Source organism: Ammodytes marinus (assembly GCF_949987685.1).
Source record: "Ammodytes marinus genome assembly, contig: scaffold_71, whole genome shotgun sequence".
Classification (NCBI taxonomy): domain Eukaryota; kingdom Metazoa; phylum Chordata; class Actinopteri; order Uranoscopiformes; family Ammodytidae; genus Ammodytes; species Ammodytes marinus.
Window position 1 is genome coordinate 55,329 of NW_027648329.1, and position 23,709 is coordinate 79,037.

The 23,709-nt window shown below is 44.5% G+C and overlaps 4 protein-coding genes across 4 annotated transcripts; 2 read left to right on the top strand and 2 right to left on the bottom strand.

Annotated features, from left to right (window-relative positions):
- Positions 1-452: 452 nt before the first annotated feature.
- LOC307270733 (tripartite motif-containing protein 16-like) lies at positions 453-4,929 on the bottom strand (the record flags this gene model as incomplete). The annotated part of the gene is made up of 3 exons (XM_080054617.1): positions 453-2,122; positions 2,253-2,322; positions 4,228-4,929. 3 exons carry the CDS (start codon positions 4,927-4,929, stop codon positions 453-455), a joined length of 2,442 nt encoding a protein of 813 aa, XP_079910743.1.
- A 1,760-nt stretch (positions 4,930-6,689) lies between these two features.
- LOC307270734 (tripartite motif-containing protein 16-like) lies at positions 6,690-8,327 on the bottom strand (the record flags this gene model as incomplete). The annotated part of the gene is made up of 1 exon (XM_080054618.1): positions 6,690-8,327. The coding sequence occupies one exon, from the start codon at positions 8,325-8,327 to the stop codon at positions 6,690-6,692; it is 1,638 nt and encodes a 545-aa protein (XP_079910744.1).
- Positions 8,328-11,211: 2,884 nt separating this feature from the next.
- On the top strand, positions 11,212-18,909 carry LOC307270736 (uncharacterized protein; the record flags this gene model as incomplete). Its single annotated transcript, XM_080054619.1, has 5 exons — positions 11,212-12,865; positions 16,030-16,097; positions 16,206-17,811; positions 18,686-18,697; positions 18,896-18,909. 5 exons carry the CDS (start codon positions 11,212-11,214, stop codon positions 18,907-18,909), a joined length of 3,354 nt encoding a protein of 1,117 aa, XP_079910745.1.
- A 1,842-nt stretch (positions 18,910-20,751) lies between these two features.
- LOC307270737 (tripartite motif-containing protein 16-like) lies at positions 20,752-22,413 on the top strand (the record flags this gene model as incomplete). The annotated part of the gene is made up of 1 exon (XM_080054620.1): positions 20,752-22,413. The coding sequence occupies one exon, from the start codon at positions 20,752-20,754 to the stop codon at positions 22,411-22,413; it is 1,662 nt and encodes a 553-aa protein (XP_079910746.1).
- Positions 22,414-23,709: the final 1,296 nt, after the last annotated feature.

Below are 23,709 nucleotides of genomic sequence, written 5' to 3' on the forward strand. Positions count from 1 at the left end.
AAAGATGTCTGTGGATATGTATTTGTGTTTGAAACAGCTTTAGCCTCGACACTTAACAATTTGGAAGATGGCACTCAAATCTCTCATTAGCAAGAAAAGATGGATTTTCTGTTTTGCCGACCGACCACGGCAAAAGCTGAATCAAGAAGTTTGCCCCGCTGGTTGCTAAACAAACAGGGCTGAATACGTCACCTTGTTCATTGCTCTGATTGGTCGTAGTCGGTCGTGGTGCTATCCAATCGCGTGCAGTGGTATTTTAAAATGCATGCAAAGGTGCCGCCCCTTGAGTTGGGAAGGTCTGTTGCTCATATCCAGACCCTAAATCGTTCTAGATGTTGGTCTGGATTTCCAGGTTAAGAACAATCGGCTCCAAGCAACAAACATGAAGACAAAAGATGTTTAAGGGTGAAAACACAAAGTTAAACCTCACTGCACCTTTAAAGGACTTCTGTCTATTTGAGTTTACAGAACTCAGCAGTGTCTTCATAATAAGAGACATGAACTCCAGCATGGAGCGGCTGTGTGAATGTGGTCTGGACTCTGTGGAGGAGAGTCATGGTTCCAGAGACGCAGTAGAAGGACAGAACACCTGCACTGTGATCTAGGTACACTCCTATTCTGGAGGACTGAGGACCTGAGACGGGAGTACTGACATTGTTGTGCCAAAAGTCATAACCGTTTGTGTCACATTTCAACACCCAAGATTTGTCATTGATTCCAAATCTACTTTCCTTCCCTCTTCTGCTGATATTCTTGTATGCGACTGCTACATCAACTACTAACCCGCTCCTCTCCACCTCCCAGTAACCACAACCTGTCAGACTCTCTGCACTCAGGACCTGACGATAATCAGTGAATCTGTCTGTGTGTCTAGAATAAGACTGTGGTTCACCCAAGTATGTTGCTTTCCTGTTCCCCTCAGATAATAACACATTTCTGTGTGCTGTGTTTGGATCCAGTGTGATGTCACGTGAATATCTTAGGAAGTCAGCTCTGGTCTTGGGCTCTGGTAGTTGTGCCAGTGGAACAACCACTTCAGTCCGTGAGCCATATCTCAATGTCTCTCTCAGGACGTCCTGTAGCTTCTCTCTGACTTCTGACACAGCTGCTGTCACGTCCTCAAAGTATCTCAGAGGACGGATGTTGATGCTGGATGTAGATTCACTGAGTGCTGGCAGTGAGCGGTAGTCGTGTAGAAACTGGTTGTGATCCTCTGTGAGTGACAGCGTCTTCAGCTCAGCGTCTCTCCTCTTCAGCTCAGCGATCTCCTGCTCCAGCTTCTCCTGAAGATCTCTGACTCGACTCACTTCAGTTTTCTGTTTGGATCTGAGCTGCTGCTTCACATCAGAGCTTGTTTTCTGGATAAGACGGATCAGCTGGGAGAAGGTCTTCTCACTGTGCTCCACTGCTTTATCAGCAGAGCCATTGATAGCTTTCACCTCCTGTTGAAGAACCTTCACGTCTTTCCCTACATTCAGAATTCTCTTCTGGATTTTCTGTCGACTCACGTCGAGCTCTCTCTGCCTCTCAGTCCGTTCTGCTGCAGCTGACACTGTGTTGTGGCCTTTGTGTTCGTCCATTGAACACAGATAACAGATACTCAGCTGATCAGTACGGCAGAAAATCTTCATCACCTCATTATGACGAGAGCAGAGGTTCTCCTGGAGCTTCTTGGAGGGCTCCACCAGCTTGTGTTTCTTTAAAGGAGCCGCATCATAATGAGACTGGAGATGTTTCTCACAGTACGAAGCCAGACACACCAGACAGGACTTGAGGGCTTTCAGTTTTCTCCCAGTGCAGACGTCACAGGCCACATCTTCAGGTCCAGCATAGCAGTGATCAGCAGGAGCAGCTTGGAGTCCAGTCTTCTTCAGTTCCTCCACTAAATCTGCTAACATGGTGTTTTTCACCAACACAGGCCTCGGAGCAAAGACCTTCCTACACTGAGGGCAGCTGTAGATGTGTTTATGATCCTCTCCATCCCAGTGAGTTTTGATACAGTCCATACAGTAGTTGTGTCCACAGTTAAGAGCCACCGGATCATTTAGAAGTTCCAGACAGATTGAACAAGAGAATGTTTCCCGGTCCAGCTGAACTCCTTGTTGTGCCATTTTACATCCAACTGTCAAGTAGTTTTTCAAAAACAGTCTCTGTGCCTCGAATGAAAACAAATCTCCTCTCCCTCAGTTTCTGCCAACTGACTGCAGTGAATGAGGATCGTCAGTTTATGAACATGACTCAATGTTGGTTACGCCCATCCTCACACCTGTAGGAGTAGTGGAGGGGAGGGAACAGAACAATAGTCTGGTAGGGTGCAGCTCTCTGCGGTTTAGAACAGGAGGGAGAGGGAACAGGTTTTCAGGCGTTGCTGCATTCCATTAAGATTAGTTTTCAATGAGAGACGGGGTGTGTTATCGGTTGTGTGTCGTCTTCAATATGCAGTAGCAAGGTTTCAGCAAAGTTGATGGAGTGCTTACAAAGACTAAAGAAGAGTTGTGTAAAGCTGGTATATGACTGGACTGTTTATGGCCACAGTGCTGTATTGTGGCAAAACTGCTGATCTAAATGTTCGTCTGTAATATTCTGTACTGTTCCTGGTAATCATTGTTATTAAAGTGCACTGTAACAACAGACAACATGACATGTTTAAGGTTTGTTTGAGTGTTGGATAAAGCCAGAGTTAAAATCTTTTTTTTTTAAATTTATTTGTACAATATATTAGTGTCCCAAATTTTTACAGAACAGTTTTTGGATACATCCATTTTTCATTTTATAGATCAAAAAATACTATGAACAGGTTTTTATGTAATAATCCTACAAACGTGATAATTGAGAGTTCCCCTTATTTACAGGATGCGGCTATATGGGGTTAAAATCTTCCCCGATATGAAAAAGGTCACCAATACAAGACCGCTATGTCATCAGCAGCACGATTAAAACCCAACATTTTGAATAAGTTCGATGTTATAATTACAGTTTCAAACTAAATGTCCTAGTTGTTTGTGTAACAGAAATCTGTTGTTCAGATCAGAAATTAATGAGCACAATGTGTAACCATGTATTATATCACAACAGATTGTGTCTAAATAGACCGAACGGCCACAGTGTCTACTACTGTCTCAGGCAGAGATTCGAACCCAATAGATACTAGAGATCTTTTTGATCTTCTTGATACATTCAAACGATAAACAACAAAACAAAGATAAACAATGGTTATTGTAATGTTTACATCAAACTAAATAGAAACTATTTCCATATTTTTTCATGTCCGCCATCTTTTTGTTGAAGATTCGTTAAGCTTTGTGAGAGATTTCTCTTGGAGGGGGGTGCTAAGGGGGGAATTAGGATCTTGGCCACAACTCACAACAATCTATCTACCCTGGAAATCCAGACTTGCCGCTGTCAAATTTAAATTTGCTCCTCATACTACTCTGGGCACGAACCATTGGAGCTCATTAACTATGTCGGAAAATTTGGAGTGGCCAATCAAATTGTCCTATCTGATATGGGCGGGCTTAAATGGATGATAACATTGCTGTGCAGTTGAAGTTGTGATAGGCTAGTAAACAACAAAGATGGCTGTGGATATGTATTTGTGTTTGAAACAGCTTTACCCTCGACACTTAACAATTTGGAAGATGGCACTCAAATCTCTCATTAGCAAGAAAAGATGGATTTTCTGTTTTGCCGACCGACCACGGCAAAAGCTGAATCAACGAGTTAGACCCGCTGGTTGCTGAACTGAGCAGTGCCTTCAGGATACAGGTAAACTCCAGCATAGAGCGGCTGAGTGAATGTGGTCTGGACTCTGTGGAGGAGAGTCATGGTTCCAGAGACGCTGTAGAAGGACAGAACACCTGCACTGTGATCCAGGTACACTCCTATTCTGTCAGGCTTATGACCTTTGACGGGAGTTTTGCGTTTGTTGTGCCAAAAGGAATTACCGTTTGTGCCACATTTGAAGGCCCAAGATTTGTCATTGATTCCAAATCTACTTTTCCTGCTGATATTCTTGTATGCGACTGCTACATAAACTCCTTTCCATCCCCAGTAAACCTCCCAGTAACAACAGCCTGTCAGACTCTCTGCACTCAGGACCTGAGGATAAACAGTGAATCTGTCTGTGTGTCTAGAATACCGCTGTAGTTCATCCATGAATGTTGCTTTCCTGTTCCCCTCAGATAATGACAAATCTCTGTTTACTGTGTTTGGATCCAGTGTGATGTTACGTGAATATCTTAAGAAGTCAGCTCTGGTCTTGGGCTCTGGTTGTTGCAGTGTTACAACAGGTGCCATCTCTATCAGTGAGATGTTTATTCGAGTAACGTCCAGCTCTCCCTGCCTCTCAGTCCGTTCTGCTGCAGCTGACACTGTGTCGTGGCCTTTGTGTTCGTCCATTAAACACAGATAACAGATAAACTGCTGATCAGTACGGCAGAAAATCTTTATCACCTCATCATGACGAGAGCAGAGGTTCTCCTGGAGCTTCTTGGAGGGCTCCACCAGCTTGTGTTTCTTAAATACAGGTAACTCATAATGAGGCTGGAGGTGTTTCTCACAGTAAGAGGCCAGACACACCAGACAGGACTTGAGGGCTTTCAGTTTTCTCCCAGTGCAGACGTCACAGGCCACATCTTCAGGTCCAGCATAGCAGTGATCAGCAGGAGCAGCTTGGAGTCCAGTCTTCTTCAGTTCCTCCACTAAATCTGCTAACATGGTGTTTTTCAGCAGCACAGGCCTCGGAGCAAAGACTTTCCTACACTGAGGGCAGCTGTAGATTTTCTTCTCATCCTCTGTATCCCAGTGGGTTTTAATACAGTCCATACAGTAGTTGTGTCCACAGTTAAGAGCCACCGGATCTTTAAGTGGATCCAAACAGATTGAACAAGAGAATGTTTCCCGGTCTAGCTGAACTCCTTGCTGAGCCATTTTACATCCAACTGTCAAGTAGTTTTTCAAAAACAGTCTCTGTGACTCGAATGAAAACAAATCTCCTCTCCTTCAGTTTCTGCCAACTGACTGCAGTGAATGAGGTTTGTCAGTGTATGCACATGACTCAATGTTGGTTACGCCCATCCTCATACCTGTACATGTGTGGAGGGGAGGGAACAGATCCACGGCTTGATAGAGTGCAGCTACAAGGAAGAAGGAACAGGTTTTCAGACTTTACTGCATTCCATTAAGATTTGTTTTTCACGAGAGACGGGGTGTGTTATCTGACGTCTACAACATGCAGTAGGAATGTTTCAGCAAAGTTGATGGAGTGCTAACAAAGACTAAATAAGAGTTGTGTAACGCTAGTATATGACTTGTCACTGTGCTGTATTGTGGCAACAGCTAGACTAAATGTTTGTCTAATACTATGTACTGTTCCCTGTAATGTTTGTTATTAAAGTGCACTGAAACAACAGACAACATGACATCTTTTAAAACATTCTTTATTTTACAACATTACAAAACAGTTTCTGGATACAGCCATTTTTAATTTTATAGATCCAAAAATACTATGAACAGGTTTTTTATGTAATGATCCCACAAACATGATAATTGAGCGTTCCCCTTATTAACAGGCCACCGCTGTTTGGGGTTGAAATCTTCCTGAATATGAAAAAGGTCACCACTATAAGACCGCTATGTCATCAGCAGCCCGATTAAAACCCAACATTTTTAATAAGTTCCATGTTATAATTAAAGTTTCAAACTAAATTTCCTAGTTGTTTGTGTCACAGAAATGTTGTTCAGATGAGAACTTAAAGAACACAACCCAAAAGCATGTATTACATCACAAAACCGCGTGTGTAAGTAGACCAACCAGCCACAGTGTCTAACACGATCTCAGGCAGAGAATCAAACCCAATACGAACTAGAGATCGTTTTGATATTCTGAATACATTTACACTATAAATGACAAAACAAGGATAAACAATGGTTATAGTAATGTTTACATCAAACTAAATAAAAACGTGTGTGCCCATCTTTCTTCCCTGTCCGCCATCTTTTTTGTTGAAGATTCATAAAGCTATGTCAAAGATTTCTCTTGGCCCCTTGGTTTGGAGTGTGGGTGTGTGAAATCCCCGTTTGGAGGGCCATCTATCCCTTACCCCTAACCCTCGATGCCCGAGGGAATGGAGACACTCTACCAGGAGTGTCTTTCTCTAAGCTTTCTCCACGTCACCCTCGACTCTGACTCGGGGTCTTTGTGCGGGATCAGCCATCCAAGGAACGGATTCTCCCCTGTTGCTAGTGCCTCACATCAGCATTGATTCATCGCCCAGCAGGATAGAACTGTTTCTACTCTCATGCCTATTCACTCTCTATTTTCCCTTCGCTTCGCTCATTGGTTGTCTGTCTGTCCTCTTCCGACCACGGCAAAAGATGAATTTACGAGTTAGACCCGCTGGTCGCTAAACAAACAGGGCTGAATATGTCACCTTGTTTATTGCTCTGATTGGTCGTAGTCGGCCCAAGTGCTATGCAATCGCGTAAAGTGGTATTTTAAAATCCATGCGTAGGTGCCGCCCCTTGAGTTGGGATGGTCTATTGCTCATCGCCAGACCCTAAATCATTCTAGATGCAGGTCTGGATTTCCAGGTTGGGAACAATCGGCTCACAGCAACAAACATGAAGAAAAAATATGTTTGAGGGTGAAAACACAAAGTTAAACCCACTGTCCCTTCAATGACTTCTGTCTATTTGAGTTTAATGAACTCAGCAGTGGATCCAAAGTAAAACTGAAGTCCAGCATGTAGCGGCTGAGTGAATGTGGTCTGGACTCTGTGGAGGAGAGTCATGGTTCCAGAGACACTGTAGAAGGACAGAGCACCTGCACTGTGATCCAGGTACACTCCTATTCTGGGGGACTGAGGACCTGAGACGGGAGTTTGGACTTTGTTGTGCCAAAAGGTATAACCGTTTGTGTCACATCTCAACGCCCAAGATTTGTCATTGATTCCAAATTCACTTTCCTCCCCTGTTCTGCTGACGTTCTTGTATGCGACTGCTACAAAAGCTCCTAACCCTCTCCACTCAACCTCTAAGTAACAACGACCTGTCAGACTCTCTGCACCCAGGACCTGAGGACGATTAGAGAATCTGTCTGTGTGTCTAGAATAAGACTGTGCTTTACCCATGCGTGCTGCTTTCCTGTTCCCCTCAGATAATAACAGATCCTTGTGTGCTGTGTTTGGATCCAGTGTGATTTCACGTGAATATCTTAGGAAGTCCACTGCCAGTGGAACAACCACTTCAGTGTCTGTCCGTGAGACGTTTCTCAATGTCTCTCTCAGGACGTCCTGTAGTTTCTCTCTGACTTCTGACACAGCCGCTGTCACGTCCTCAAAGTATCTCAGAGGACGGATGTTGATGCTGGATGTAGATCCACTGAGTGGTGGCAGTGGTGTGTAGTTGTGTAGAAACTGGTTGTGATCCTCTGTGAGTGACAGCATCTTCAGCTCAGCGTCTTTCCTCTTCAGCTCAGCGATCTCCTGCTCCAGCTTCTCCTGAAGATCTCTGACTCGACTCACTTCAGTTTCCTGCTTTGCTCTGAGCTGCTGCTTCACATCAGAGCCTCTTTTCTGGATGAGACGGATCAGCTCGGTGAAGGTCTTCTCACTGTGCTCCACTGCTTTATCAGCAGAGCCATTGATAGCCTCCACCTCCTGTTGGAGAACCTTCACATCTTTTTCTCCGTCCTGGAATCTCTGCTGGATGTTTTGTCGACTGCCCTCCAGCTCTCTCTGCCTCTCAGTCCGTTCTGCTTCCGCTGAGACTGTGTCGTGGCCTTTGTGTTCGTCCATTGAACACAGATAACAGATAAACTGCTGATCAGTACGGCAGAAAATCTTCATTGCCTCATTATGACGAGAGCAGAGGTTCTCCTGGAGATTCTTGGAGGGCTCCACCAGCTTGTGTTTCTTTAAAGGAGCCGCGTCATAGTGAGGCTGGAGGTGTTTCTCACAGTAAGAAGCCAGACACACCAGACAGGACTTGAGGGCTTTCAGTGTTCTCCCAGTGCAGACGTCACAGGCCACATCTCCAGGTCCAGCATAGCAGTGATCAGCAGGAGCAGCTTGGAGTCCAGTCTTCTTCAGTTCCTCCACTAAATCTGCTAACATGGTGTTTTTCACCAACTCAGGCCTTCGTACAAAGACCTTCCTACACTGAGGGCAGCTGTAGATTTTCCTCTCGTCCTCTGTATCCCAGTGGGTTTTGATACAGTCCATGCAGTAGTTGTGTCCACAGTTAAGAGCCACCGGATCTTTAAGTGGATCCAAACAGATTGAACAAGAGAATGTTTCCCGGTCCAGCTGAACTCCTTGCTGAGCCATTTTACATCCAAGTGTCAAGTAGTTTTTAATTTCTCCGAGCAAATACAGTCTCTGTGCCTCGAATGAAAACAAATCTCCTCTCCCTCAGTTTCTGCCAACTGACTGCAGTGAATGAGTTTCATCAGTTTATGAATATGACTCAATGTTGTTTACGCCCATCCTCATACCTGTACGTGTGTGGAGCGGAGGGAACAGATCCACGGCTTGATAGAGTGCAGCTACAAGGAAGAAGGAACTTGTTTTCTGGCTTTACTGCATTCCATTAAGATTTGTGTTTCATGAGAGACGGGGTGTGTTATCTGACGTCTACAACATTCAGTAGCAAGGTTTTAGTAATCTTGATGGAGTACTAACAAAGGCTAAAACAGAGTTGTGTAAAGCTAGTAAAGTGTGTGGCCACTGTGCCGTATTGTGGAAAAAACTGCTTGACTAAATGTGCGTCCGTAAAGTGTACTGAAACAGCAGACCACATGACATGCTTAAGCTGTGTTTGAGTGTTGGATAAAGCCTGAGAGAGGCATGGTGTTTTGGTAGGCTCTGTGGCCGTTGAATGAGCTGGGTTCGGTAGCCACACAAGAACTCACTACGACAAAGCACAAGCGAGAGAGATATGTCAGCTGACCCATGTAGAGATTTAGGCAGAGGTGGAGGAGCAACGCTGCAGAAGGACAGTGGCCACACGTCAGGCGAGGCAAGGCAAATGTATTTAGATAGCACAATTCAGACACAATGCCATTAAAAGTGCAGGATGTCAGGTTGGAGCTTGGACCAATTCGGACCATGCATCATCCCGGAAGATCACCCGGGCAGAGCTTTGGAAGTCCATCGTGCATTACTGGGGTCTTGCAGAAACCTATCCAGGGCTTTGGGGCAGAAGTTCAGGATGTATTCCAGGGGACCTCTTGCCAGGCACAGAAGGAGCCATGACCAAGTGCTGAAGGCAGTAGCTTTCCAGGACTCCTTTGAAAAAGAGTTTTTTTTTTATCTCAATGAGCCTTTCCTGGATAAATAAAGGTAAAAGAAAAGAAAAGACCCCATCTGCTTCGAAATCCAGAAGAGCAAAAATCAACCCCAAGCTAGACACAGCATCGCATTTGTCAGAGCAGTGGAGAAAACCCAGCAAGAGAGTGAAAGGTCCCAACTGGGCTGCTAGATACAATTTGCACCTGAAAGTGGACCTAGAGAGGCAGCTTAGGTTTCCAGAGCATATTGCAAGGATGACACCCAGGCCGAAATGGTGTTTACATCTGATATCTCTAAGAAAGCCGTGCTGTTGGAGCTTACCGATCCCAGGGAAGACCGGAGAGATGAGGCCCAAGTACGCAAGAAGGCCAACTACCTAGAGCTACTGGAAACCTGTAGACAAAATTAGATTAGATTAGATTAGATTAGATGGGACAACTTTATTGATCCCAAGAAGGGCAATTCATCTGCAGTTTACCACATCCAAGATCACACCAACAACATCCAATCCAAAAAAATCTTAAATGGGTGGATGGGTGAAGGGGCCGTTGTGAGCCTATTGAGGTGTGCTGGCCAGTCCCTACACAGAGCACTCAGACGGTATTAGACTGTTGCAGGAGGGGAAAGTCACCATGGACTTTTGTGAATCTGCAAAGATAAGCATTGAGGCGTTTGTGGATCAAGAGGGGTGATCCATTGTGTGGCGCGCCGCTTGGGACTGGTCGCCTAGTTGAGGGTGTCTGATGATCTAAGATCCGAAACACCCAATGACCGCGGGTTGGGGTGGTAGGATGTCCTGGAGGAAAGGTGGCCAACTAGTAACCATGAGGTCTCTGGTTCCTCCTCCCAGTAACCATGAGTTCGCTGGTTCCTCCTCCCAGTAACCATGAGGTCTCTGGTTCCTCCCAGTAACCATGAGGTCTCTGGTTCTTCCTCCCAGTAACCATGAGGTCTATGGTTCCTCCAAGTAACAATGAGGTCTCTGGTTCCTCCGAGTAACCATGAGGTCGCTGGTTCGATCCCCGGCACTGGATAGAAGGGTGTTAGTTGTAATACTAGTAGTGGCTAGTATTATGTCTACGGTGCCCTCCATCTCTACCATTGTGTCCTTGAGCAAGACACTTAACCCCAAACTGCTCCAGGGGCGCTGTACTATGGCTGACCCTGCTCTCTGACCCCCTCTGAAGTGTGGTAACTTGAGGGGGGAGATGAGGAAAGACACATTTCAATGTAGCCATTGCCTAATAAAGTAACTTCACCTAACTTAACTTCATCAGTGAGGATGTGTCAAAGCGGCACCATCTACATGCAGTTAGTGTTTCTCATAACTAGAAGAAACTGTAATAAAAAAAAAAGATTCTAACTCTGGTCTTATCCAACACTCAAACACAATTCAAACATGTCATGTGGTCTGTTGTTTCAGTGCACTTTAATAACAATGATTACCGGGACCAGTACAGAAGATTAGATAACATTTAGTCTAGCAGTTTTGCTACAATACAGCACTGTGGCCACACACGGTCCACTCATATACTAGCTTTACTCAGTTCTTGTTTAGTCTTTGTTAGCACTGCATTAACTTAAATGAAACATTCCTTCTGCATATTGAAGACACACAACAGAAAACACACCCCGTCTCTCATGAAAAACAAATCTTTATGGAATGCAGTAAAGTCTGAAAACAAGTTCCTTCTTCCTTGTAGCTGCACTCTATCAAGCCGTGGATCTGTTCCCTCCCCTCCACACACATACAGGTATGAGGATGGGCGTGAACAACATTGAGTCATGTTCATAAACTGATGATCCTCATTCACTGCAGTCAGTTGGCAGAAACTGAGGGAGAGGAGATTTGTTTTCATTCGAGGCACAGAGACTGTTTTTGCTCGGAGAAATTAAAAACTATTTGACACTTGAAGGTGAAATGGCGCAGCAAGGAGTTCAGCTGGACCGGGAAATCATCTCTTGTTCAATCTGTTTGGATCCACTTAAAGATCCGGTGGCTCTAAACTGTGGACACAACTACTGTATGGACTGTATCAAAACCCACTGGGATGGAGAGGATGAGAAACACATCTACAGCTGCCCTCAGTGTAGGAAGGTCTTTGTCCCGAGGCCTATGTTGGTGAAAAACACCACGTTAGCAGATTTAGTGGAGGAACTGAAGAAGACTGGACTCCAAGCTGCTCCTGCTGATCACTGCTATGCTGGACCTGAAGATGTGGCCTGTGACATCTGCACTGGGAGAAAACTGAAAGCCCTCAAGTCCTGTCTGGTGTGTCTGGCCTCTTATTGTGAGAAACACCTCCAGCCTCATTATGAAGGACCTGTATTTAAGAAACACAAGCTGGTGGAGCCCTCTGAGAATCTCCAGGAGAACCTCTGCTCTCGTCATGATGAGGTGATGAAGATTTTCTGCCGTACTGATCAGCAGTCTATCTGTTATCTGTGTTTAATGGATGAACACAAAGGCCACAACACAGTGTCAGCTGCAGCAGAACGGACTGAGAGGCAGAGAGAGCTCGACGTGAGTCGACAAAACATCCAGCAGGGAATCCAGGATGGAGAGAAAGATGTGAAGGTTCTTCAACAGGAGGTGGAGGCTATCAATGGCTCTGCTGATAAAGCAGTGGAGCACAGTGAGAAGACCTTCACCGAGCTGATGCGTCTCATCCAGAAGAGAAGCTCTGATGTGAAGCAGCAGCTCAGAGCAAAGCAGGAAACTGAAGTGAGTCGAGTCAGAGATCTTCAGGAGAAGCTGGAGCAGGAGATCGCTGAGCTGAAGAGGAGAGACGCTGAGCTGAAGACGCTGTCACTCACAGAGGATCACAACCAGTTTCTACACAACTACCGCTCACTGTCAGCACCCAGTGAATCTACACACTCATCCAGCATCAACATCCGTCCTCTGAGATACTTTGAGGACGTGACAGCGGCTGTGTCAGAAGCCAGAGATACACTACAGGACGTCCTGAGAGAGACATTGAGATACGTCTCACGGACAGGGACTGAAGTGGTTGTTCCTCTGCCACAACCAGAGCCCAAGACCAGAGAGGACTTCCGAAGATGTGCACGTGAAATCACACTGGATCCAAACACAGTAAACCAAAAGCTGTTATTATCTGAGGGGAACAGGAAAGTTACATACATGGGTAAAGCAAAGCCTTATTCTAGTCACACAGACAGATTTACTAATCGTCCTCAGGTCCTGAGTACAGAGAGTCTGACAAGCTGTTGTTACTGGGAGGTGGAGATGAGAGGGATGGGAATTGAAGTAGCAGTCGCATACAAGAACATCAGCAGAACAGGGGAGGAAAGTGAATTTGGAATCAATGACAAATCCTGGGCGTTGAAATTTGGCACATTCGGTTATTCCTTTTGGCACAACAGAGTCCATACTCCTGTCTCAGGTCCTCGGTCCTCCAGATTAGGAGTGTACCTGGATCACAGTGCAGGTGTCTTGTCCTTCTACAGCATCTCTGAAACCATGACTCTCCTCAACAGAGTCCAGACCACATTCACTCAGCCACTCTATGCTGGAGTTTATCTTTATTATTCTGGAGACACTGTGGAGTTCTGTAAACTCAAATAGACAGAAATCATTGAAGGTACATTGGGTTTAACTTTGTGTTTTCAACCTTAAACATCTTTTTTCTTCATGTTTGTTGCTCTGAGCCGATTGTTCTTGACCTTGAAATCCAGACCAACATCTAGAACGATTTAGGGTCTGGCCACGATCAATAGACCTTCCCAAAGCATGCATGCCCTACAAATGGGGATTTCACACACCCACACTCCCAACCAAGGGCCAAGAGAAATCTTTGACAAAGCTTTACGAATCTTCAACATAAAGATGGTGGACGGGAAGAAAGATGGGCACAAATAGTTTTTATTTAGTTTGATGTAAACATTACTATAACCATTGTTTATCTTAGTTTTGTCGTTTATAGTGTTCATGTATCAAGAATATCAAAAAGTATCTAGTATCTATTGGGTTTGATTCTCTGCCTGTGACAGTAATAGACACTGTGTCCGGTTGGTCTACTAATGGCACTTTTCCACCGCATGGTATCAGCTCAACTCGACTCGACTCAACTCGCATTTTTGGCGTTTCCACCGCAATTTCATGGTACCTGGTACCTGCTAGCGGCTGCTTTTTTAGTATCGCCTCGCTCTAGGGTCCAAGCGAGCTGAGCCGATGCTAAAAGGTGACGTCGGCAGACGGCCGGCCGCTGATTGGCCAGACGGTAGTCTCTGGCCAATCAGTGGCCGGCCGTCTGTCGGCTTAATTCTGTTGATTATTCTCCCCATGATTCTCCCCAACTCTCCGGGACATATTGTGTATTTTGTCTCGCCGCGTGCAGCCTTCTTTGGCTCTCTTTCATTTGATTTGCATCACAGACCCAATTTTTTTTCTCCATATACAGGTCCTTCTCATATAATTAGCATATTGTGATAAAGTTCAATATTTTCTGTAATGTACTGATAAACATTAGACTTTCATATATTTTAGATTCATTACACACAACTGAAGTAGTTCAAGCCTTTTATTGTTTTAATATTGATGATTTTGGCAAAAAAGTAAAGAAAAACCAAAAATCCCTATCTCAAAAAATTAGCATATTTCATCCGATCAATAAAAGAAAAGTGTTTTTAATACAAAAAAGTCAACCTTCAAATAATTATGTTCAGTTATGCACTCAATACTTGGTCGGGAATCCTTTCGCAGAAATGACTGCTTCAATGCGGCGTGGCATGGAGGCAATCAGCCTGTGGCACTGCTGAGGTGTTATGGAGGCCCAGGATGCTTCGATAGCGGCCTTAAGCTCATCCACAGTGTTGGGTCTGGTGTCTCTCAACTTCCTCTTCACAATATCCCACAGATTCTCTATGGGGTTCAGGTCAGGAGAGTTGGCAGGCCAGTTGAGCACAGTAATACCATGGTCAGTAAACCATTTACCAGTGGTTTTGGCACTGTGAGCAGGTGCCAGGTCTTGTTGAAAAATGAAATCTTCATCTCCATAAAGCTTTTCAGCAGATGGAAGCATGAAGTGCTCCAAAATCTCCTGATAGCTAGCTGCATTGACCCTGCCTTTGATAAAACACAGTGGACCAACACCAGCAGCTGACATGGCACCCCAGACCATCACTGACTGTGGGTACTTGACACTAGACTTCAGGCATTTTGGCATTTCCTTCTCCACAGTCTTCCTCCAGACTCTGGCACCTTGATTTCCGAATGACATGCAAAATTTGCTTTCATCCGGAAAAAGTACTTTGGACCACTGAGCAACAGTCCAGTGCTGCTTCTCTGTAGCCCAGGTCAGGTGCTTCTGCCGCTGTTTCTGGTTCAAAAGTGGCTTGACCTGGGGAATGCGGCACCTGTAGCCCATTTCCTGCACACGCCTGTGCACGGTGGCTCTGGATGTTTCTACTCCAGACTCAGTCTACTGCTTCCGCAGGTCCCCCAAGGTCTGGAATCGGCCCTTCTCCACAATCCTCCTCAGGGTCCGGTCACCTCTTCTGGTTGTGCAGCGTTTTCTGCCACACTTTTTCCTTCCCACAGACTTCCCACTGAGGTGCCTTGATACAGCACTCTGGGAACAGCCTATTCGCTCAGAAATTTCTTTCTGTGTCTTACACTCTTGCTTGAGGGTGTCAATGATGGCCTTCTGGACAGCAGTCAGGTCGGCAGTCTTACCCATGATTGCGGTTTTGAGTAATGAACCAGGCTGGGAGTTTTTAAAAGCCTCAGGAATCTTTTGCAGGTGTTTAGAGTTAATTAGTTGATTCAGATGATTAGGTTAAGAGCTCGTTTAGAGTACCTTTTCATGATATGCTAATTTTTTGAGATAGGAATTTGGGGTTTTCATGGGCTGTATGCCAAAATCATCAGTATTAAAACAACAAAAGACCTGAAATATTTCAGTTGGTGTGCAATGAATGTAAAATATATGAAAGTTCAATTATTATCATTACATTATGGAAGATAATCAACTTTATCACAATATGCTAATTATATGAGAAGGACCTGTATTCGCTAAGCTCACCCAGTTGTGTTGGTTGTTGGGGAAGTTACTTTGATCATACGAGAGGAGACATAGCAGCTAGCAGCTAGGCTAAATAGCCTATAGTAGCCAGCTGGGACAGACATGATAGCGAGCGATTACATTACAACTAACAACTAGGAATTTTTCTTTAAAACTTTAATTACAACAGTTAATAAGGGGAACTCTCAATTATCACGTTTGTGGGATTATTACATTAAATCCTGTACATAGAATGTTTTGATTTATAAAATGAAAAAAAGGCTGTGTCTAAAAACTGTTCTGTAAAGATGTTGGACTCTAATATGTTGTAAAAATAAAGAATGTTTTAAAAGATTTTAACTCTGGCATGTTGTCTGTTGTTTTAGATCCCTTTAATACCAAATTTTACCGGGACCAGTACAGAATATTAGATAACATTTAGACAAGCATGTTTTGCCAGATTACAGAACTGTGGCCACACGGTCCAGTCATATACTAGCTTTACACAAATCTTTTTTAGTCTTTGTTAGCGCTGCATCAACTTTGCTGAAACATTCCTACTGCATATTGTAGACGTCAGATAACACACATTGTCTCTCATGAAAAACAAATCTTTATGGAATGCAGTAAAGCTTGAAAACCTGTTCCTTCTTCCTTGTAGCTGCACTCTATCAAGCCGTGGATCTGTTCCCTCCCCTCCGCTACTCCTACAGGTATGAGGATGGGCGTGAACAACATTGAGACATGTGCATACACCGACAAACCTCATTCACTGCAGTCAGTTGGCAGAAACCGAAGGAGAGGAGATTTGTTTTCATTCGAGGCACAGAGACTGTTTTTGCTCTGAGAAATTAAAAACTACTCAACAGTTTGAGGTGAAATGGCGCAGCAAGGAAGTCAGCTGGACTGGGAAATCATCTCTTGTTCAATCTGTCGGGATCCACTTAAAGATCCGGTGGCTCTAAACTGTGGACACAACTACTGTATGGACTGTATTAAAACCCACTGGGATGGAGAGGATGAGAAACACATCTACAGCTGCCCTCAGTGTTGGAAGGTCTTTTTCCACAGGCCTGAGTTAGAGAAAAACTCCACGTTAGCAGATTTAGTGGAGAAACTGAAGAATACTGGACTCCAAACTGCTGCTGCTGATCACTGCTATGCTGGACCTGAAGATGTGGCCTGTGACGTCTGCACTGGGAGAAAACTGAAAGCCCTCAAGTCCTGTCTGGTGTGTCTGGCCTCTTACTGTGAGAAACATATTCAGTCTCACTATGAAGCGGCTCCTTTAAAGAAACACAAGCTGGTGGAGCCCTCCAAGAATCTCCAGGAGAACCTCTGCTCTAGTCACAATGAGGTGATAAAGATTTTCTGCCGTACTGATCAGCAGTCTATCTGTTATCTGTGTTTAATGGATGAACACAAAGACCACGACACAGTCTCAGCTGCAGTAGAACGGACTGAGAGGCAGAGAAAGCTCGACATGAGTCGACAAAGCATCCAGCAGATAATTCTGGATGTAGGGAAAGATGTGAAGGTTCTTCAACAGCAGGTGGAGGCTATCAATGGCTCTGCTGATAAAGCAGTGGAGCACAGTGAGAAGACCTTCACCGAGCTGATCCGTCTCATCCAGAAAACAAGCTCTGATGTGAAGCAGCATCTCAGAGCAAAGCAGGAAACTGAAGTGAGTCGAGTCAGAGATCTTCAGGAGAAGCTGGAGCAGGAGATCGCTGAGCTGAAGAGGAAAGATGCTGAGCTGAAGACGCTGTCACTCACAGAGGATCATAACCAGTTTCTACACAACTACCACTCACTGCCACCACTCAGTGAATCTACATCCAGCGTCAACATCCGTCCTCTGAGATACTTTGAGGACGTGACAGCAGCTATGTCAGACGTCAGAGATACACTACAGGACGTCCTGAGAGAGACATTGAAATACGTCTCACGGACTGAAGTGGTTGTTCCTCTGCCACAAGCAGAGCCCAAGACCAGAGATGACTTCTTAAGATATTCACGTAACATCACACTGGATCCAAACACAGCACACAAACATCTGTTATTATCTGATGGGAATAGGAAAGTAACATACATGGGTAAAGCCCAGTCTTATTCTAGTCACACAGACAGATTCACTAATCGTCCTCAGGTCCTGAGTGCAGAGAGTCTGACAGGTCGTTGTTACTTAGAGGTGGAGTGGAAAGGGTTAGGAGTTTCTGTAGCAGTCGCATACAAGAACGTCAGCAGAACAGGGGAGGAAAGTGAATTTGGAATGAATGACAAATCATGGGCGTTGAAATGTGACACAAACGGTTATAACATTTGGTACAACAAAGTCCAAACTCCCATCTCAGGTCCTCTGTCCTCCAGAATAGGAGTGTACCTGGATCACAGTGCAGGTGTTCTGTCCTTCTACAGCGTCTCTGGAACCATGACTCTCCTCCACAGAGTCCAGACCACATTCACTCAGCCGCTACATGCTGGAGTTTATGCTGGTCTTGGTCATGGACTTCTTTTTTTTTTTAAAGGAGACACTGCTGAGTTCTGTAAACTCAGATAGACAGAAGTCATTGAAGGGACAGTAGGGTTTAAAGCCGGGGTATGTGATTTCTGATTGGTCAAAATTAACATGAGCGGTACACTTTGACCAATCAGAGCGAGGCTCCGATTCTAGAAAAAAATAAAAATAATCCGACTCTCTGTTCTTATTGGCTGTTGGGACTGTCCATTCACTTTGGCACCGACGTTGTTGGTGTAGAGCGTGTCAGGGAGGGACCATAGGGGAGGGACCAAAGAGAACAAGTGGAGCGGTTGAGGTATTTGGATTCAAATCTCTATCCCAACTGCTATTTTCTCCCCAAATTCTCCACCCCAGCTTTAACTTTGTGTTTTCATTCTAAAACATCTTTTGTTTTCATGTTTGTTGCTGTGAGCCGATTGTTCTTAACCTGGAAATCCAGACCAACATATAGAACGATTAAGGACTGGCCACGATCAATAGACCTTCCCAACTCAAGGGGCGGTACTTATGCATGCATTTCAAATACCACTGCATGCAATTGGATAGCACTTAAACCAATAAGAACAATAAAAGGTGACGTATTCAGCTTTGTTCAGTTGTTTAGCAAACAGCGGGTCTAACTCGTAAATTCAACTTTTGCCGTGGTCGGTCAGCAAAACAGAAAATGAATCGTACTTGCTAATGAAAGATTTGAGTGCCGTCTTCAGAAATTGTTAAGTGTCGAGGCTAAAGCTGTTTCAAACACAAGTACGTATCCACAGCCATCTTTTGTTATGATCCTGCTTGGGCCTCTAGGCCTTGTGTTGTTTTTTCCCCTTTACCCTTGTCTATGTGCTGGTCTATTGCAGGGTTGGAGTCAGGTGTGCTGGAGTCAATCACCAGCATTCACAGCTGCCATCAATCATCATCAACTGCTCTTCATATACCCGGCCCTACCTGCCAGACACCGCCAGATTGTAGATTCTGTTTCCACACAGTCAGTCCTCTCTCTAAGCTAACCTGTTTGCAGCTCCGTTTTTTGCATTTTTTCTGGCTAATTCCTGTTTTGTCTGCCACAGCTCTCCCGGCCTGACTCCAGCCACCAGCTCCAGCCCTCGCCCGCCAGCACTTCCTCCCGGACCCCTCTGCCTGCCTGCTCTAGCCTGCTCACACTCAGCTCCCTGGACTTGCCCCGTTGCTCTCTCCCTGGAGCCCCATGACAGCCAGCTTCCCCCCCGGATCTCGGTCCTAGCCCCCTGCTGGTTACTTCCAAAATAAATCTTCTTTAAACTGTTACTGTCTCCGCACCTGTGTCCTCCTGATCCAGCCGTTACATCTTTGTTGTTTAATATCACAACTTCAACTGCACAACACTGTCGTCATCCATTAACGCCCGCCCATATAGGATAGGACCATTTGATTGGTAGCTCCAAATTTTCCGACATAGTTAATGAGCTCCAATGGCAATGGTTCGTGCCCAGAGTAGTATGAGGAGCAAGTGGTATGCAGGTGAATTTAAATTTGACAGCAGCAAGTCTGTATTTCCAGGGTAGATTGTTGTGAGTTGTGGCCAAAATCCTAATTTCCCCTTAGCACCCCCCTCCAAACTGGTTGTTCACACGTGGTGGTAGAGTGTCTCCATCCCTTTTGGCATCGAGGGTTAGGGGTAAGGGATAGATGGCCCTCCAAACGGGGATTTCACACACACACACACACACACACACACCAAACCCAGGGCCAAGAGAAATCTTTGACAAAGCTTTACGAATCTTGAACAAAAAGATGGCCGACGAGAAGAAAGATGTGCACACATAGTTTTTATTTAGTTTGATGTAAACATTACTATAACTATTGTTTATTTTATTTTTGTTGTTCATAGTGTAAATGTATTCAGAATATCAAAACGATCTCTAGTTCGTATTGGGTTTGATTCTCTGCCTGAGATTGTGTTAGACACTGTGGCTGTTCGGTCTACTTAGACACACTGTTTGTGATGTAATAAATGCTTATGGGTTGTGCTCTTTAAGTTCTCATCTGAACAATAGATTTATGTCACCTTAACAACTAGGAGTTTTAGTTTGAAACTTTAATTACAACAACCAAATTACTAAAAATGTTGAGTTTTAATTTCAGCTGCTGATGACATTGCGGTCTTGTATTGGTGACCTTTTTCATATTAAGGAAGATTTCAACCCCATACAGCGGCGGCATGTTAATAAGGGGAACGCTCAATTATCACGTTTGTGGGATTAATACATAAAAACCTGTACATAGTATTTTTTGATCTATAAAATGAAAAAAGGCTGTATCCAGAAACTGTTCTGAAAACATTTGGGACACTAATATGTTGTAGAAAATTAATTTGTTTTAAAAATATTTTAACTCTGGCTTTATCCAACACTCAAACAAACCTTAAACATGTCATGTTGTCTGTTGTTTCAATACATTTTAATCACACACATTACCGAGAAGATTACAGAATATTAGATAACATTTAGACAAGCAGTTTTGCCAGAATACAGCACTGTGGCCACACTGTCAAGTCATATACTAGCTTTACAGAAATCTTATTTAGTCTTTGTTAGCACTCCATAAACATCAATGAAACATTCCTACTGCATGTTGTAGATATCAGATAGCACACCCTGTCTCTCATGAAAAACTAATCTTTATGGAATGCAGTAAAGCTTGAAAACCTGTTCCTTCTTCCTTGTAGCTGCACTCTATCAAGCCGTGGATCTGTTCCCTCCCCTCCACTACTCCTACAGGTATGAGGATGGGCGTAAATAACATTGAGTCATGTGCATACACCGACAAACCTCATTCACTGCAGTCAGTTGGCAGAAACTGAGGGAGAGGAGATTTGTTTTCATTCGAGGCACAGAGACTGTATTTGCTCGGAGAAATTAAAAACTATTTGACACTTTGAGGTGAAATGGCGCAGCAAGGAAGTCAGCTGGACTGGGAAATCATCTCTTGTTCAATCTGTCTGGATCCACTTAAAGATCCGGTGGCTCTAAACTGTGGACACAACTACTGTATGGACTGTATTAAAACCCACTGGGATACACAGGATGAGAGGAAAATCTACAGCTGCCCTCAGTGTAGGAAGGTCTTTTTCCACAGGCCTGAGTTAGAGAAAAACAGAATGTTAGCAGATTTAGTGGAGGAACTGAAGAAGACTGGACTCCAAGCTGCTCCTGCTGATCACTGCTATGCTGGACCTGAAGATGTGGCCTGTGACGTCTGCACTGGGAGAAAACTGAAAGCCCTCAAGTCCTGTCTGGTGTGTCTGGCCTCTTACTGTGAGAAACACCTCCAGTCTCACTATGACGCGGCTCCTTTAAAGAAACACAAGCTGGTGGAGCCCTCCAAGAATCTCCAGGAGAACCTCTGCTCTCGTCATAATGAGGTGATGAAGATTTTCTGCCGCACTGATCAGCAGTCTATCTGTTATCTGTGTTCAATGGACGAACACAAAGGCCACGACACAGTCTCAGCTGCAGCAGAACGGACTGAGAGGCAGAGAGAGCTGGAGGGCAGTCGACTAAACATCCAGCAGATAATCCAGGACGGAGAGAAAGATGTCAAGGTTCTTCAACAGGAGTTGGATTCTATCAACGGCTCTGCTGATAAAGCAGTGGAGCACAGTGAGAAGACCTTCTCCCACCTGATCCGTCTCGTCCAGAAAACAAGCTCTGATGTGAAGCAGCAGCTCAGATCCAAACAGAAAACTGAAGTGAGTCGAGTCAGAGATCTTCAGGAGAAGCTGGAGCAGGAGATCACTGAGCTGAAGAGGAGAGACGCTGAGCTGAAGACGCTGTCACTCACAGAGGATCACAACCAGTTTCTACATGACTACACCTCACTGCCACCACTCAGTGAATCTACATCCAGCATCAACATCCGTCCTCTGAGATACTTTGAGGACGTGACAGCGGCTTTGTCAGAAATTAGTGATAAACTACAGGACGTCCTGAGAGAGACATGGACAAACATCTCACTGATAACGACTCAAGTGGTTGTTTCACTGCCTCAACCAGAGCCCAAGACCAGAGGTGACTTCCTAAGATGTTCAAGTGGAATCACACTGGATCCAAATACGGCAAACAACAATCTGTTATTATCTGAGGGAAACAGGAAAGCAGCATCCATGGGTGAACCACAATCTTATTCTAGACACACAGACAGATTCACTGATTCTATTCAGGTCCTGAGTACAGAGAGTCTGACAGGTCGTTGTTACTTGGAGGTGGAGATGAGAGGGTTAGGAGTTTCTGTAGCAGTCACATACAAGAATATCAGGAGAACAAGGTTGGAAAGTGGATTTGGAATCAATGACAAATCTTGGGCGTTGAGATGTGGCATAAACGGATATATCTTATGGCACAACAAAGGCTGTACTCCCGTCACAGGTCCTCGGTCCTCCAGAATAGGAGTGTACCTGGATCACAGTGCAGGTGTTCTGTCCTTCTACAGCGTCTCTGGAACCATGACTCTCCTCCACAGAGTCCAGACCACATTCACTCAGCCGCTCTATGCTGGACTTCGTCTGTCTTTTTCTGGAGACACTGCTGAGTTCAGTAAACTCCAATAGACAGAAGTCCTTTAAGGGCGCACTCACACTAGGCCCAGTCACGATAGTCTCCACTCCACCGCTGGTCTGTACTCACACTGCTCCTAAAGATCCTGGCTGGGAGCGATTGCTCCTTGCCAATGAATCCCCAGGTCTCAATACGTGGGTTTGGGATTGTAATCGTAATTACATCCGTATTGTTGAGCAACGCGAATCCTTCTTCAATTTCTTTTTCAAATGTCTGTTGCATTCATGTGTCATGGTCTTTCTTTGTCTTTTCTTGTTTTGGTGGTCTCCCCGTGTTTCCTGTTTTATTTTGGTACGTCTGTCTTGTTCCTCCCCCATGTCCTGTCAAGTTTCCCTCCTGTTTGATTACTGCTCCCTCCCCTAATGTGTTGCACCTGTGTCTCGTTGTGTCTAGTATATATACCGCCTGTCATTCCTTTGTTCTTTGTCCTTGCATTATGGTTTGTCCTGTCGTTGTTGGTGAGTCTTGTGTTACCTGTGTTCTCTGCCTTTTTGCCTTGTTGCCTTTTGGAGTTGCATTTTTGGACAATAAATTACCCTCACTCGAAACGTTCTGCATTTGGGTCCTGCTTGCCTGCCTGCCTGTCGCCACCATAACATCATGGACATATTGGGTGGCGGGAAACAGTCTTATATAAATTGATGTCAGGAACACCGTCTATTTGAGTGCGTGTTTCGGCTCATTAGCATCTGTTCTGTGCCCAAGCAAACCTCTCCCAACTGTGCCAGGACCGAGGAAGTGTAATGTAGTGTACTTTTGGGCAAATCTTCCTCCGTATCTATAAAACAAAAAATCTAAATTATGCCATAATCTGGGATATTGTCTTGGTCATTGTCTTTACTACTGGTGTATTTTTCTGTGCTTATGTTTTATTTTTGTTGTTTAGTCCATTTAAATGACTATGTTTTGTACCGTTTTGTGCCAAATGCTTATCCACCTTTTTTTTGTGGCTACATGCTACTTGTGTAATGTTTTTCTACATGATATCCACCTGTCATGATACTGAATAGTAGTTGTATCATTATATTTGTCTAGGCTCCTGTGTTCTTGTTTTATCCTCATGTGCTGTAGTTTTGTGTGTGTATTTTTTTGTATGGTTCTATGATGTCATCAACCTTTTAGGGAGCGCAGATCAAAATTAAGATTCAAAGATTCAAAGTGTGTATTGTCATATGCACAATAAGAAACATGTTCTCAGTCATACAATGAAATTCTTCCTTTGTTTTCCACAGACTGAATGCCAAGAAGGAAATATAAAAATATGCCATATACTTTTTTTTTTATACATA